The following is a 14543-nucleotide window of genomic DNA, read 5'->3' as shown; positions in this document are numbered from 1 at the left end:
TGCCTCTACACATAAGGAATGAAAGAAGAAAATATTTCAAGTGTTAGCTCTTCCCCTAAAGAATGAAAGAAGAAAATATTTTAAATATTCTACCTGCCCAATATTAGAAAGGAGATTATGAAGGATACATTCCAATATTATATTAATGGATATAAAATGACAGTGTTATTTTTATTAAAAAAAAAAAACTCAAGGTGTGGAAGATACCTAGTATCTCAAGAAAAACTTGTAAGAAATCTCTGTACTCTTCTGCTAAGGTTGTATTTTCTGAAAGCTTTGTCTTATCTTACCTCTCAAATTATATCTTCTATGGTGACCATGACATAATACCTATAGCCTCTGTGTCCTCTCTGTGCATGATCTTGTCACTGTGGTCCAGTTCAACTCGGCCTTCCCTATGGAGTGGCTTCAGTGTAAACTCTCCTTCCTCATCGTTTTCTGGCATACTAAGTTCCATTTCCAATTCTTCTTTCCATATCCCCTTCTCAGGCCTGGGGACTTGTTTCACAAACCACTGTCTTCCCAGGTCCCCACAGTAAATATTTAACAAATTAATGGTTGAAGGAATGAAAGACCAGATGGACAACTCACTCAAAGTAACTAAGTGGAGGATGTGTTGAGCCTTATTCCCAGAAAGGAATAGTCACTGAAATATTAAGAAGTTCTGAGAGCCAGGTGTCTTCATTGCAGCCCTGTTTTGTTAATCATTGAGAATTAAAAAGATACAGATTAACTTATCAAAAATTCACTTGGTCTTTTAGATTAATATACATACTAAGTAAGAAAGGATATATAGAAGTATGAACTAATATTTAGAGATACTATCTTCTTGCCCTTTAATTCTGGCTCCACTGATTATTTTAGTAAGATGCACAGAAAGCAAAATGACGCAGTGTCTTTGGCCTTGAGGCTGGAGTTCTTCTCTAAGTTGACCTGGAGAGATGGCTCAGTGGTTAAGAGTGCCGCCTGCTCTTCCAAACGTCCTGAGTTCAATTCACAGCAACCACATGGTGGTTTACAACCATCAGTAATGTGATCTGATGCGCTCTTCTGGCCTGCAGGTATACATGCAGGCAGAGCACTGTATCCATAATAATAAGTAAATAAATCTTTAAAAAAAAAAAAAAAAGGAAGCCCTCCAAGTTCTGCATGTTGTTTTTGAGAACAGTTGGTACATACCTGATCTATTTGTGAATTGAGACAAAATTTTATCATTATTTTTAAGTCTAGTTTCCTTGGAGCTTAAGGAAAAGGTCTTATTTTCCAACAGGAGAATATTACATTTATTTAAAACAAGGGGGGGGGGTGGAAAGACAGACTTGTGCTGTTGCCTGAGTAAAATCTGTCTTAAAATCTGAGACAGAATTTTTTTAAAGTGATGAGCTGTGTGAAGGCTGTTTTGCAGAACAGTTGAATCAGAACACCCATGCCATAAAGGCATCAGTGATCAAGAATGGATTTATCCCTTGGTACATATTGATGCTTCATAAATTAAGAAATTTTTTGTGGCCAAATGAAAGATTTTTTGTAGAGAATATTTAAATTTAAATTTTAGCTATTATAATGAAAAGCATTTATGCTTGTACTTTATCTATAGGGTTGGAACAGAGCAATATAACTTTCATAGCAATGAGCTTAATGTATTAATATGCTGAAATTAGCAATACAACTCTGAAACAGTATTTAATTAATTTATATCATATATCAAGAGAATATATGATTTTTATCTTGATATATAAAACGCAGAAATTATGGATTGCATCTAACCATAGGAGGTATAGAAATGAATTAGAGAGTTTCGCTGAAGTTGAGGAATTTGGACCATTTGCCATAGTACCTGGCAGATATTCATGTAACTGTATGTCCATGGGTGACCCCATCCCAGATCGGTTGTGCCCTGTCTGTGGCTTTCTCTCTGTCTGCACAATGGCAGTAAAGTAGTTTAAAGACTTGAGAGCACAATGACAGATAAGGAAGAGCACACATTAAAGGGAGAGGAGGTGCTATATAGGCCCTGTCTTCATCTCAGCTGGAGTTCCCACCACAGTGTCTCACCTGCTGTCAGGCAGACAGCACAGTGTGTTTTACAGATGGGGACTCAGCAGAGATTCTTCCAGGCTTGTGCATTTATCTGTCACACAGATGTTCCGGCTCTTGTTTTCTAGCCAGCAAGGCAACAGGCTGGCTTTGCTGGGGGATCACCTCCAGATGTTCAACTAAAGAGAGATCCTGCCACCCTGCTGAGAGCAAGCAGACATCTCCCAACCAACATCTGTGGCCACTCAGCAGCAGTGTGAATTAGAAAAGGGTTGGCTGTACCATCTTTGTAATGGTTGTATTTGGAGTTCAAAAACACATAGAAAACAACATAATCTGAATACTTACAAATGGTACCAAGTAACTTTTCATTTTAAAAATCTGAAGTAAGTCAAACCTGGCAGGCAGAACTTCTCTGTTGACTTTGTTTGTGGATTTCCCTTGCTGATGTTAATTGCTAATTTTTCCATTCTGGCAAATGCAAGTGTTTAAATGAAAACAGCTTTAGTCAAATACCTAAAATAAAATAAAAAGTTAACGTTAACCCCCTCTGTGCATGGGCTTCAAGATGTCCCATTTATCCGAGAATATGATGCAAGTGTTCACAAGGAGCACCTTTATTCCTCAGAAGATGAAAAGAAGATGAAAAGGCAGAAGAGCCTGAAGGGGCAGTTGTGAACACTTAGTTACTACGCATTATGTCTTCAGATATTTAGGTGCCCTGTAATGTAAGAGGTACTTGGATTAAAAAAAAAAGGATGAAAAGCATCCAGCTTGTGCTCTTGGGACATTTGAATTCCAGCGAGAAACACAAATAACCATAACTGTAAACAAAAGTAACAGTATAATTACAGATCGTAATCTGGGCTGTAAATAAAAATATATTAGTGAAATGGTAGTAGAGGTAAGTTCTATAAGGAACCAGCTCAAGCATTAGTTGTAAGGAAGTCAAAATGACAGAGTTTGTCAATGTCTCCTGCAAGAGCCATCATGCTGTATTTATGTTTCCAAGATGGGCAGAGGCTAGGGTATCTGGAGCACATAAATGGTATATTACAATATGCTGCAAGAAGTCAGCTGTGCCAGGTCATGGGACACTTAAGAAGTGTCCATATAAAATGGGAATATGTACAAAGATTTGGCTGTTACTGTAAACATGGTGGGATGCTATCTGACAACTGTTGTTGAGAACTGATGTTACCTAACATAGTGAAATAATTGCTGAAGCTTCAACTTTGAGAAGTTTCAGAGCACTAGATGGTAGCCCAGAGTTGAGTGTCTTGTAGTTCAGGGAGAAAAAAATGATAGTGCGTAGGACTAGAGGAGTGGCGTTAGGGATGAAGAACTCTGTCAACACATGCTGTGCTTTCATACTGCCATGGGTTTGCTAACTGATACACTAGAAATACAAGAAAGACAAGGATAAAGCTCAGATTCCTGCTTCATGGAATGGGGGTATTGGTGCTTTCTCAGTGACAGAGCTTGCCCAGACCATTATTTGGGTGATTGGAATAGAGATTATCTCGTACTAGTTAAAGTTTATGATAGATACCGTTTAAATGTTTTATAGCTAAGTGGTTCTGCTGAAGTGTTAATATTGCAAGCTCTCTGGAGCAATTGGAATTGTTTACACTGCTCAATTATCATCACAATATGACTGTTTTAGAAGAAAATTCAGGAGTGCGGGGAGAATATAAAATGCTTTCTTTTTTAAAGTCACAAATTCACATTTTGTGATCATGGTAATGGCAGTTTCTTTTGAATAAGATTTCTTCTTTTTAAAATATGTTATATATACATTTATATTATTACACATAAACAAAATAAACTACATACAGCAGGAAGAACCATGAAACAATCAGGAATTATATTCATGTTACATTCATAGTGTTTTGGCTATTTGTATTAGGCAACCTTGGAGAAAACATCTTTCCTATCTTGATGAGTCTAAAATTCTGAATGTAAATCAACATCTATAATATCTCATCTCTATCAACTTAAAACATCTATCTAGACCTAAAAAAAGACCTATCTTAAACCCTAAACATCTAAGCTTGATTGTAAGACTAAATTTCTTCTTCAACTCCATCAGAGATGTGAGAAGGAATAAAATTAATTACCTGAGTAAACAGGAAGTGCAGGTTAGCAGTTTACAAAGTAAGAGAAATGTCAGAGACAGTTTGCTGCGTGAACTGTTGAGATTCCTTCTTTATAAAATAACAATGTTAGGATGTTATTAGGCATTTTTCAACCCCAAATTTTATATCTATATAATCTCTACTCATAAACCTCTGTTCTTCCAGGAAACATCCCTTTTACAAATCCTTGTGGAAATCTGTTCTTGGAAAGAGACCACTTGCCATGTGCCTTTATGACCAAGCATTGGCAACATCGCTCACTCCGGATGCTTTTATCCTCGTCTTCCTGCTAATAAGTCAGAAATAGCGATGAATTCAGGGAACTCCCTGGCTATGTGGCATTACTTCTAAATTACACATGAAAAGATGTTACTTGCAATGTCATCTATGTATCTGTAACAGTGAGTTTGAAAAGCTGGGCCAGTTGGGTTCATGGACTGGATGAGGCAATCCCAGGGCATTTCTATGATCTCTGAAATACATTAAAAGGTCAAATTTCAGGAAGTTTTCTGTTAAAAGTACATATTTTTCCTATAAACATTCGGAGTCTTATCTGAGTTTACTTTGACATGCTTACCGTTGATGAGAAATTCTGTTCTAGTAAACAGTACTGTTCATCAGCACTAGAGAGCACAGTCTCTTTCTTTCCAAGGTGGTGAGATTGGCATCTTGTTTGACTCTTTCACTCTACTGTCCCTGACACCTGTCAATACCCTGTTTAAATGGCCATGGAGGGTGAGGCTGATGGCAAGCAGTAGAGAGATGACTCAATGGTTGAGAGCACTTGCTGTTCTTCCAGAGCGACCCTACTTTGGTTCTCAATACTTATGCTCAAGATTCCAGCCCCTGTGCCATTCTTAGCCTCCTCACAGACATCTGTAACTCCAGTTCCTCCAAAGGATCTAACTCATTGTCCTCCACTGTCCCCCCATGGCAGGCTCATAATGACAAACACACATCATAAGTAAAAATAAAAATAAATTTCTTACAATACCGACCTGAATTTGCCTCTGTGCTGTTATTAATTATTTACCTTAACAAAAGAAAGATTTGAGTCAAATGCTGTGGATGAAAACCTAACCAACATAGATTTTAAAGTGACCAAAGAAGGAAAACTGATGGCAAGGAAAGGGAATTAAGGTTTTGTTGTGAAAGGGAAGGTTTTTCTGAAAAAATAAAGATGAGAATAGCACAGAAGAGAGGAGAAATGAGTAATAATAGAGTAAAAGGGATTAGGACATATTGAGGGTACAGAACATAAGCCAAAGGCTTGGCTGAGATATAGACAAATGTTCTGTTAATTGTAACAGCAAGAACAATGTTGTCCCTGCCTGTTCAGAATCTTGGGATAGTCTCTGGGTGCTTATAGATTTTGAGTGACATAACAAGCAAGAGTACCAACAGGAAGAGAAGAAAATTATTTGAGAAGATAACGGGGCAAGCCAGGAAGCACATGTTGGAGTGAATTTACTGGAAAGACAGAGGCCAAGCTCTACTGACAAATGGCATTGGGGTGGTGTTGTTTTATGTGCAGAACAAAAGCCACACCATAACACATATCCAGTATAACCTATATTGAAGAGAGCCTGGGAGTCAAAAAAAAAAAAAATGCAAGCTTAACTTGGTCCTACAAGGCAACTGAGGAGAGTGATGAGCAATGGAAATATGGCATAGAGGAGATGTGAGTGCTAGGGAATGGTTCCCATGAGAACATTCTGAGAGTGACCCATGAAAAAGGGGCAGATCCAGGAAGCTGCTCAGAGTTGACCTCCATTAATCAGGCATCTCATGAGCAGTGGACTGTCTGGCTAGTATCTTACATGTGGCTGTTACCTCCGTCCTTGGCCACACACCCCACACTTTTGTTTATTATCCGCTAGCCTCATGAAGCTGTTACTGGCAATATTGTTTGGACACCTGTCTGAGGTTCTGCTCAGCCAGTATCACTGGTCCTCCCTTCCAGCATTTTCTGACAAGCCTGCTCCCACTGACCAGCTCCAGGAACCAGTGAAGAGGAGAGAAGGGAAAGTCTTGGTGGATCCACAGTAGGGAGAACTGAGCAGGCATGAGCAACTGGTTAAGGGAAACCCGCATTGGTGAACAACCAGCTATCGGAACTAGTTGTTGAGGAGAGGTTAAAGGAACTGAAGAAAAAAAAAAAAAAAAAAAAAGAAAGAAATGCTGAGATCCAAGCATATGTGGTACAAACCAAAAGGTCTTATAGCTCAAGAGAACTTTATTTTTCCTCTACCATTCTTCCTGTTGCTTTCCTGTTTCTCTTACTTGCTTATTCCTTGGGCCAACCTTGGACTTTAACGTGAAGTTCCAATTTTTCATTACAGATTACATCATGATTTTTCTTATCTTTTACAATCAATAGGACTTTCAAAAATCAACAAAGCAAGAGAAAGTCTAACAAGAAAATACAAATAGTTTGTATAACCTACAATAAAGCATATAGCAAAAATCAATCAATTTCCAAAGAATGGTCAGCATGACCTGATTATTATTCCTTAAACAGTACTCGGGAAAGATTAATCATAAATATCCCAAGCTAAAGCCATTGTGTTTACATGATTGTCATAGCAACATAGCTTGAGCTAAATATTCTCTAATAAAGTAAAAATTTGACTTATTTCCAGACCCAAACCAACAGGTAGGCCATCCAAACCTAGGCTAATTGCCAAGGGGTCCTCTACTGTAAAATATCTGTAAAGCATGACGTTCCAAGCCCACATTCTATTGCTCTAAAAGAAGATTCTATATAAACTTTTCTACACCTAACAGTATCTAGCCAGGTACTGTTACGTCAAGGTCCTAACTTTATTTCAAGTAGTTTCTACTTGGTTGCTCACAGTGAGAGCAAAGACTGTAATATTGTCTCAAGCCATTGGACAGATGCCTTTTTTCAATATTCTCTGTGTAAAAAAAGGTTTCCCAGTGTAAATTTCATTAGGGCTGAGAAATAAAGAGAAAATGACAATTTTAGGAGAAAAAATAGATTTCAATGTAGTTTTTAAGGAAAATTACACCTGCACCATTCATGATATTTAAGGATGGTAGTCATCAAACAGAGATCTTTGGAACTTTGTCAAGCAAAGACTCAACAGCTGTTCTGATTGTCTAAAGATCATGTTGGACAGTCGGAGGTCTCTGGAACTTTGTCAAACAAAGCTTCTATGACTTTTCCATATGTGTCCAACAGCCAACACCTACCATTCACTTTTCCCCTGAAGCTATGAAGTCAAGGGGCGGCTTTTTCATGATTCACTGAGCTTCTATTCAGAAAAAAGTCAGTTATTTTCTTGTAAATATTTTCATTTAGGACTCTTGAGCTTTCTTCTCCTTTCTCAAATTAGTCTTTTTTCCCCACAAAACTCCTCTAATACATGCCGTCTAGCAAGACTGTGCTAAGTGATTGGCATGAATACAACAGTCCTACTCATTGGATTTTTCTGAAGAATATGTAATGCTTTTCTTAAAGTAAGCCTTTCCTTTACTTTCTTTTTTTTTTTCTTTTTGCTTATTCTATTATTCTGCATGTTCTTTTTTCAAAAGCTGCAGGTCATATGTTCCCACGGTTATGTGGCCAGAATTTAGAATTATTGTGGTGGTTATCCTTCAAACTCTCAGCAGTGTGCAAACAATTATGTATTTAAGACAGGAATTGCTGATGAGTGTTCAGAACCAGGACAATTGTACAGAAAATAGTTTCCAAAAATTTACTTAAAGATGTCATAAGCATGGTGGGAAGAATTTTCTCCTTATGCTGGCTGTCCAGGAATAATAGAAATTAAATTGTCAGCCCAAAGGAAGGAAATACTGAACTTTTTTCTTTCTCTTTATATGGCTTTTAATTGGTATGCGTTCTCTTTGTTTGAACATCTCTGATGGCCTTGGAGATACTTGGGTCTTATTCTACTATAGTTCATGTCTGTACGTTCTTAGTCAGCATCAAAATAAAGTATGAGCTGTGACACTTTCTTTAAAATCTTTTTAGTGTAGCTGCCTCCTTTTCTGCCTTCATCCCAGACATAACACCTTCCCAGAAAGTCCTTCAAGCCATCTCACCCCACCAGATAACAACCTGTATATACGGGGTGCTATTATAATGCTCAGAGTTTTTTCTTTAAAGTTCTTGTTACATATAAAAACATATTTGAAACATAAAATGAAATAAAATATATGTCTTATTCATTTATAATACACTAAAGCCTGAATTCATTGAAGGAAAGGCATGCCCATTTTTTTTTTTTTTTTTTTTTAATGATTAGCAAAGTGTCTTTAACCTAACTGGCACTAAATATATAATTGTTGAAAAATTAATGAAAACCCCTAATGTGTATCCCTCAGGTTAAATTTAAGAGATGTATCATAGTGTTTGGGGCTGCTTTAAATGAACCACATGACATCTAAAAAATGTCCTTCAATGTTTAAGTAGTTTTATATTCAAACATTAAAACCTGTATAGGTGGGGGCTACAGAAATGGCTCAGTGGTTAAAAGCACGAGCTGTGTTTTCAGAGGACCTGGGTTCCATTTCCAAGCACCCACATGGCAATTGCAGATCCAGGGGATCCAACACCCTCACACAGACATGCATGCATGCAAAACACCAATGCACATAAAAAAATGACCATGTTTCCATTTTTAAACCTAAGTGTGTGAGAATGTGAGAAGAGCTTAAATTTTATGTTGAAAAACTTGTACTTTTAGTTTTCATGGTCACATTATAAGCTGCTGGCAAGCTGGCTACACATTTATTGATTTACCCCAAAACTCCAAACATCCTGGAAAACACATTTTGAAATCTATAGAGTCAATAGGATCATTGTGAAATAAAACAACAAGAAAAAAAAATCCAGTGTCAGATACTAGCATATGAAGTTTCACATCCATTGATTAAGCTTCATTCTGTGGTTATTTTCTACGGTTAGTTGTGTCATCAGTGATTTTTAAAAAAATCATTAATCAAGTAATTGTTATGCTTCTAAAGGCTATCTATTATTTATTTATGGCATAACTAAATTATCAAAATAATTTTAAATTTGAAATCTACTATCTCATTTACCTCTTATTTAATTCTGATTGTATCTATACCTAAAATGTTATACCCTTCCAAAATGTTAAATATCACTGACTTTTAGATTTCAGAAATCCACAATTCTATATTTTACAATTCTGTTTCTGGAATGCTGTCTTCATTTGATAAATGAGCAGTATAGAAGTAGTTATAAAGTAGCGCCACCATTCACCTTGGGGCTTTTATAGCAGTTACCATTTGTTGAAATGTGAGTTTGAGAACCTTCTACACTAATTCCATCCCTCTTTGATAAGAAGTATTATTCTCGAGTTTATTTGTCTTTAGAACACTATGTGAGATATGTCCTTGTGAAAAATTTTGTAGCTTCCGTGGGCACAGTTTACTTACCCTTTTCTCCTGACATTTCCAGCATTTTCTAGCTCAAGTTGAGATATTAAAATGACAGTATAACTTAAGTCTGTTCCGTCAAGAACTATTGACTTCTGAACCCCTGAACGCTCTCTTCTAGCTGCTTTCGAAATCTATTGAACAACTGAAGCAACCAGGCAGCCACCTTGAAGAAGCAGAGGAGGAGCTTCAAGGGGACCAATCCATGGAAGACAGAGCAACCTCTAGCGACGACAGCACCAGGAATGGTGGCAGTGCTTGTGTGGATGACACACTGGGACAAGTTGGGGCTGTGAAAGTCAAGGAGGAACCAGTGGACAGCGACGAAGAAGCTCAGATACAGGAAATGGAATGTGGGGAGCAGGCTGCTTTTATGCAACAGGTAATAGGCAAAGATTTAGCTCCAGGATTTGTAATTAAAGTCATTATTTGAACATTAAATATGTTGCAGATTTTGGCAAATGGTTATTATTTCCTATCAGCTTATATCTCTGATTTTAGTGCTTAAAAAATTTCAAGACAGGTAAAATGAATTTTTTTTCTATATAAATATCTCTCTATATTGACCTCTGAATGGGTATCAAGATTTCATTGAACCTTCACTGGTAAGGAAATGCCTGTTACACTAAAAATATGCTATGTTATATCCAAGTAATCAATAGGCTTTACGCCCATCTCAAAGCCTGATACAACAGTTACTTCTAGGGAAAGTGAGCTCACTGTTGTTTTTAGTTTTATCTGCTGAGGTCTGCGAGTATAGAATATAGTCTCCCAGCCTGATCAATGAAGCATTCTGTTAGATTTGATGTTTTTTAACATACAGAATTCAGTTTTCATATGACTGTACATATTGTATCATATTACAGTCTTGAACACTGTTGAAGGTAGTCTGCCCCTGCCCCACATCCCCCTTTCTCCCCTTTTTTTGTTAAGTGGAAAAGGTATGATTAACATGCCAGTAGCTCTAGGTTATTGTGTAGATTACAACTGAAAATCTTAGCAGTTCAGGTGGTGTTAAGTAGAGGTGCAAACTGAAGTTCTGCTTTGAACATTACATTATGTCTGATATAGCACTGCACATTTTACTTAAACCTTCTGTAATTTTTTGACATTGTGTACTGAAAAAAGATCAAATGGAGCTGATGCAGATGTGTGTAAGAAGTAAAGTGCAGCACTGTTGTCCAATCAGATGCTGCGATGTATGGGCAGCTGCAGAAAACAGTATGATTACCACCTAACAGCAAATTAAAGCCAGTTTCACAAGAGGGTGACTCAACATTTATACCTGCTATCTTTAGAATCTCTTGCATACAGTTCCGTGGCATATATCATATCATTTTGGCAAATAAAATATATGAATGTTGGGTTTCACAGAATAATCTGATTGTGTAGGATGCACCTCCAGAAGGGCTATGCCCTTTGATGCTCTAAAAATACAAACAACTTTACAGGCAGCAGAAGAGAATGTTTATTTAAGGCAGTTCTTTGTCAGGTTCCTGCTGGTCTATAGAAAAGCGATTCTGTGAGGGGACAGGAAATACTCTGTGGAAACAGGAAGTCCACGTGATTTACTTACTGGGGGATTTAGGAGACAGAATCCGAGGACAGTGCTCTGGTCTTTCTGTAAAGAGTGGTCTATGAATTGTCTAAGAAAATCACACCATGAGTAGGGAAACCCTTACGGAAGCTATTCGCTGGAACATTTCCTTAATATTCCCTTTTGGTATGTTTGCCTTGTTTTACGGGTATACTTCTGTTATGCTGGTTAAACGTGCGCTGTATTAAGACACATTTAATATGGATATTCCAAATTCACCTAGAATCTTCGTGAGGTGTTTTTTTTTTTCTATTAAACTATTTGTATTTCTTAATCCGTGGTATTTTAAGGTGTAGTATCCTGTTTCAAGGACACCTAGCACTTTTGCCAAATATAGACATTGTTCAACTGTTATTGGCACGTGTTGTTTACATTTTGCTGTGACATTTAAAACTAATTCTTTTAAAATGTTCCTGCTAAAGATACATTATCCTTTTTTAAAAAGTCTCCATTTGAATTAAATTAACATAACTAGAGTTAGAAATTTAAAAGTTTTTCCACATAATGAAAGTCCTTCTGATAATTTGACACATAGTTCTAATAGACAATGTTCCCTATCACCAGTATGTTTGGGTTAATATAGTCCTTCATATTAAAATGACTTTTGTCAGTTGTTTTGCATTAAAAATATGGCATGCCTAAGATAAAGTTGTATATTTTTCCATCTCATAAATATTCATTTTCTTCAAATTCTTTTTTCAATCTCATAAAAAAGGGATAGTGCATCTTTTAAAATACATTTTATTTGGGGAGGAACATGTGGCCGAGCAGACTTTTGTATAATATTACTTCAAAGATATGTGATCACAAACAACAAAAAAGCCCTATTTTTTATAATGTCATTTGAGAGAACTTCATCAGTATATTTGGTGGACATTAATTGTTTGAATTTGATAGTCTTTCAATTTAGTCAGGAAACTATCTGGAACCAGTAAAAAAAAAGCTGGGCATAACTAACCTTAGAATTAACTGATAAATGTCTTCTAAGATCTATTGTATTTATTATGATTTACACCCTTGGAGGTGATCTCTTGTTTTGTGTTGTAAATATATTGTTGTATGTTTCCCTTCTTGCCTTCTGTTATAAGTCTCTTCCTTTCTCAAATAAAGTTTTTTTAAAAGATCCCTTTTCATACACTTGGCTTTGTGTAAACTTGATATATTTAATAGAACTTGAAACCTATACATTAGATCATATATACAAAAACTATTTCCATTTTTTTTGTTGAAACAAGAAAATGAAGATATTTTAGCAGTTGCTTATAATACCATATAAAACAACATATTCAACAATAACAATATGAGCTATTTGTATCAGCAATTATCAACTAGCAGATATATGTAAAATTGGTTGCATGCTCCATTTTGTAGTGTGGCCTTTTTAAAGATGTCTTCTCCTCTCTGGTATTTAAATTAAAATGTCATCCTATAAATATAAAATTATAAATATTCCCTAATGCTATTCAACTTAAAAATTATTTTAAAACTTTAACATGGGCTGGCAAGAGCTCAGCGTTAGCAAGAGACATCTGTCACCAAGCCTAACAATGTGAGTTCGATTCTCAGGTCCCATATCGTGGAAGGAGAGAACTAATTTCCTCAGATTGACGTCTGACTACATATCAGCTGTGGCACACACACACACACACACACAGAAACACACAAATAAATGTAATTAAAAGTTTAAAAATAAGCTTAACATATTCCGTTGACTAGAACAAGCCCTCAGTAAACATAAAAATGAATCTTTTTACAAGTATCCTAACAATCATGTCGATTACAATGAGATTCTGACCCACAGAAAAAAGTGACAATGTATAAATTTAAAGAAAGAAGAGTAATTAAACAAGCTCCCCAGCACAGCAGTAGTTACTGTAATGCTGTGTGAAAAACAGAGAGCCAGAACAGGAAACCTTTAGTGTGCACTAAGGTTCAGCTGGTGCTGACATGAGATCAGGAGCTTCTAACTCCTTCCTCTTCTGACCTATTGCCAGCAGAACGTCATGTCAGGACTTCAGAATGCATCACTGTATCTGATTAAAAGGGGCGGGTGTGATTTTTCTTAATGCCCTATGGTTCATTTAAGCTATTCTAATGCTGTCATGAAAGGCAATGCTTCTGTGAGTCAGAGCGGTGCTACACTGATATTACCTGAGGTATTATCATCCTGGTGGCACTGGTGAAGGTGGTGGCTGAGGCATAGATTTCTACTTTCCATAGAAAGCAGAGTAGTAGTCTTTAATACTTTCGAACTCACCATACTAGTGCTTGCCAGACTGTGTTCCAAGAGAATTTAAGCACCGTGTATTTTTAAATCTAGTATCTTATTCATATAGAGATTAATACCAGAGTGATTTTTAACTTTTGTGTCTTCAGTTATTGGAGCATGCAGGTCTAAATGATGGTGTAGGGATGAAGATGCATATACAACGAAGGATTGAATGCGTACATGATTCGGTTATAATTTTAACCAGCCACAGTGAAAAAGCTTGGAAGTACAAAAGAAAAACTTGGGGATTATTGCTCACTTCATTATTGACATCTCCATGTCCATGTTAAAGAATACAGCAGCAGATGGCATGGATCAAAGAATGTAGACAAATACTAGGAAAGCTGGGAATGCAACTACATTTAGATTTTTAACGTGTTTCTCTCCTGGATCCCTAGAAACTGTTAAGACCATGAGTTTTTTCTTTTCTTTTCTTTTTTTTTTTTTTAAATCTTACCTATGAAATGTATTTTACTCTCAACTATGGCTAATCTAACATGCATGAAATATAGTTGTGAGCACTTTAAGTCTGTTAGCCCTTTCGATCCACCTGTACCTTTCACATTTAGTCCTTACTACCACCCTTTGCTGTGGGATTGCACAGAGCGTGGCCAGGACCGCATCTCTGAAAGGCACCTGAAGCAATGGCAGTGAGGCTACAATGACGACAACCATTTTGTCCAAACCTGGTCCATATAAAATGTGACAGAGGCGAATAGAACCATTTCTAGGAATGTAGACTTCCAAGAGAATTGTCTAATTCAAAGGTCCATAAAAATCATTCTGAGGGAAATTTAGACTTTGATCGCACACCGTGAGTCCGATCCCATGCCTAGACGTCATCTTCTGGAATCCACATGAGTAATGCATTCCCAATTCTTGAGTCTCAATTCCGAGTCCAGTTCCCAATCAATTTTGCGGATAGTAGGGGTCCACAACTATTTCCTAATACATGGCCCAGTTTGTCATGGTTTTTACCACAGATCATCCAATTCTCAGAGTGATAATTCCTGGAGTCTAATGTCTCATTTCTCGTGTATTTTTCTCATGGTGCTCTGCGATGTGAGTCAGC

The 14543-nt window shown here is 36.8% G+C and overlaps 1 protein-coding gene across 1 annotated transcript in view; it reads left to right on the top strand.

The window, feature by feature from the left end:
• Positions 1 to 14543, top strand: part of Hdac9 (histone deacetylase 9) — a 792898-nt gene that overhangs the window by 455052 nt on the left and 323303 nt on the right. The window contains exon 12 of the mRNA XM_051144941.1: positions 9727 to 9987. Coding sequence (XP_051000898.1) covers positions 9727 to 9987 — 261 coding nt within the window. The remainder of the gene's footprint in view (positions 1 to 9726; positions 9988 to 14543) is intronic.

The sequence above is a fragment of the Acomys russatus genome, chromosome 1 (assembly GCF_903995435.1).
Source record: "Acomys russatus chromosome 1, mAcoRus1.1, whole genome shotgun sequence".
NCBI classification, from domain to species: Eukaryota; Metazoa; Chordata; class Mammalia; order Rodentia; family Muridae; genus Acomys; species Acomys russatus.
Note: the sequence above shows the minus strand (reverse complement) of the source record. Positions and strands in the feature narration are given on the sequence as shown.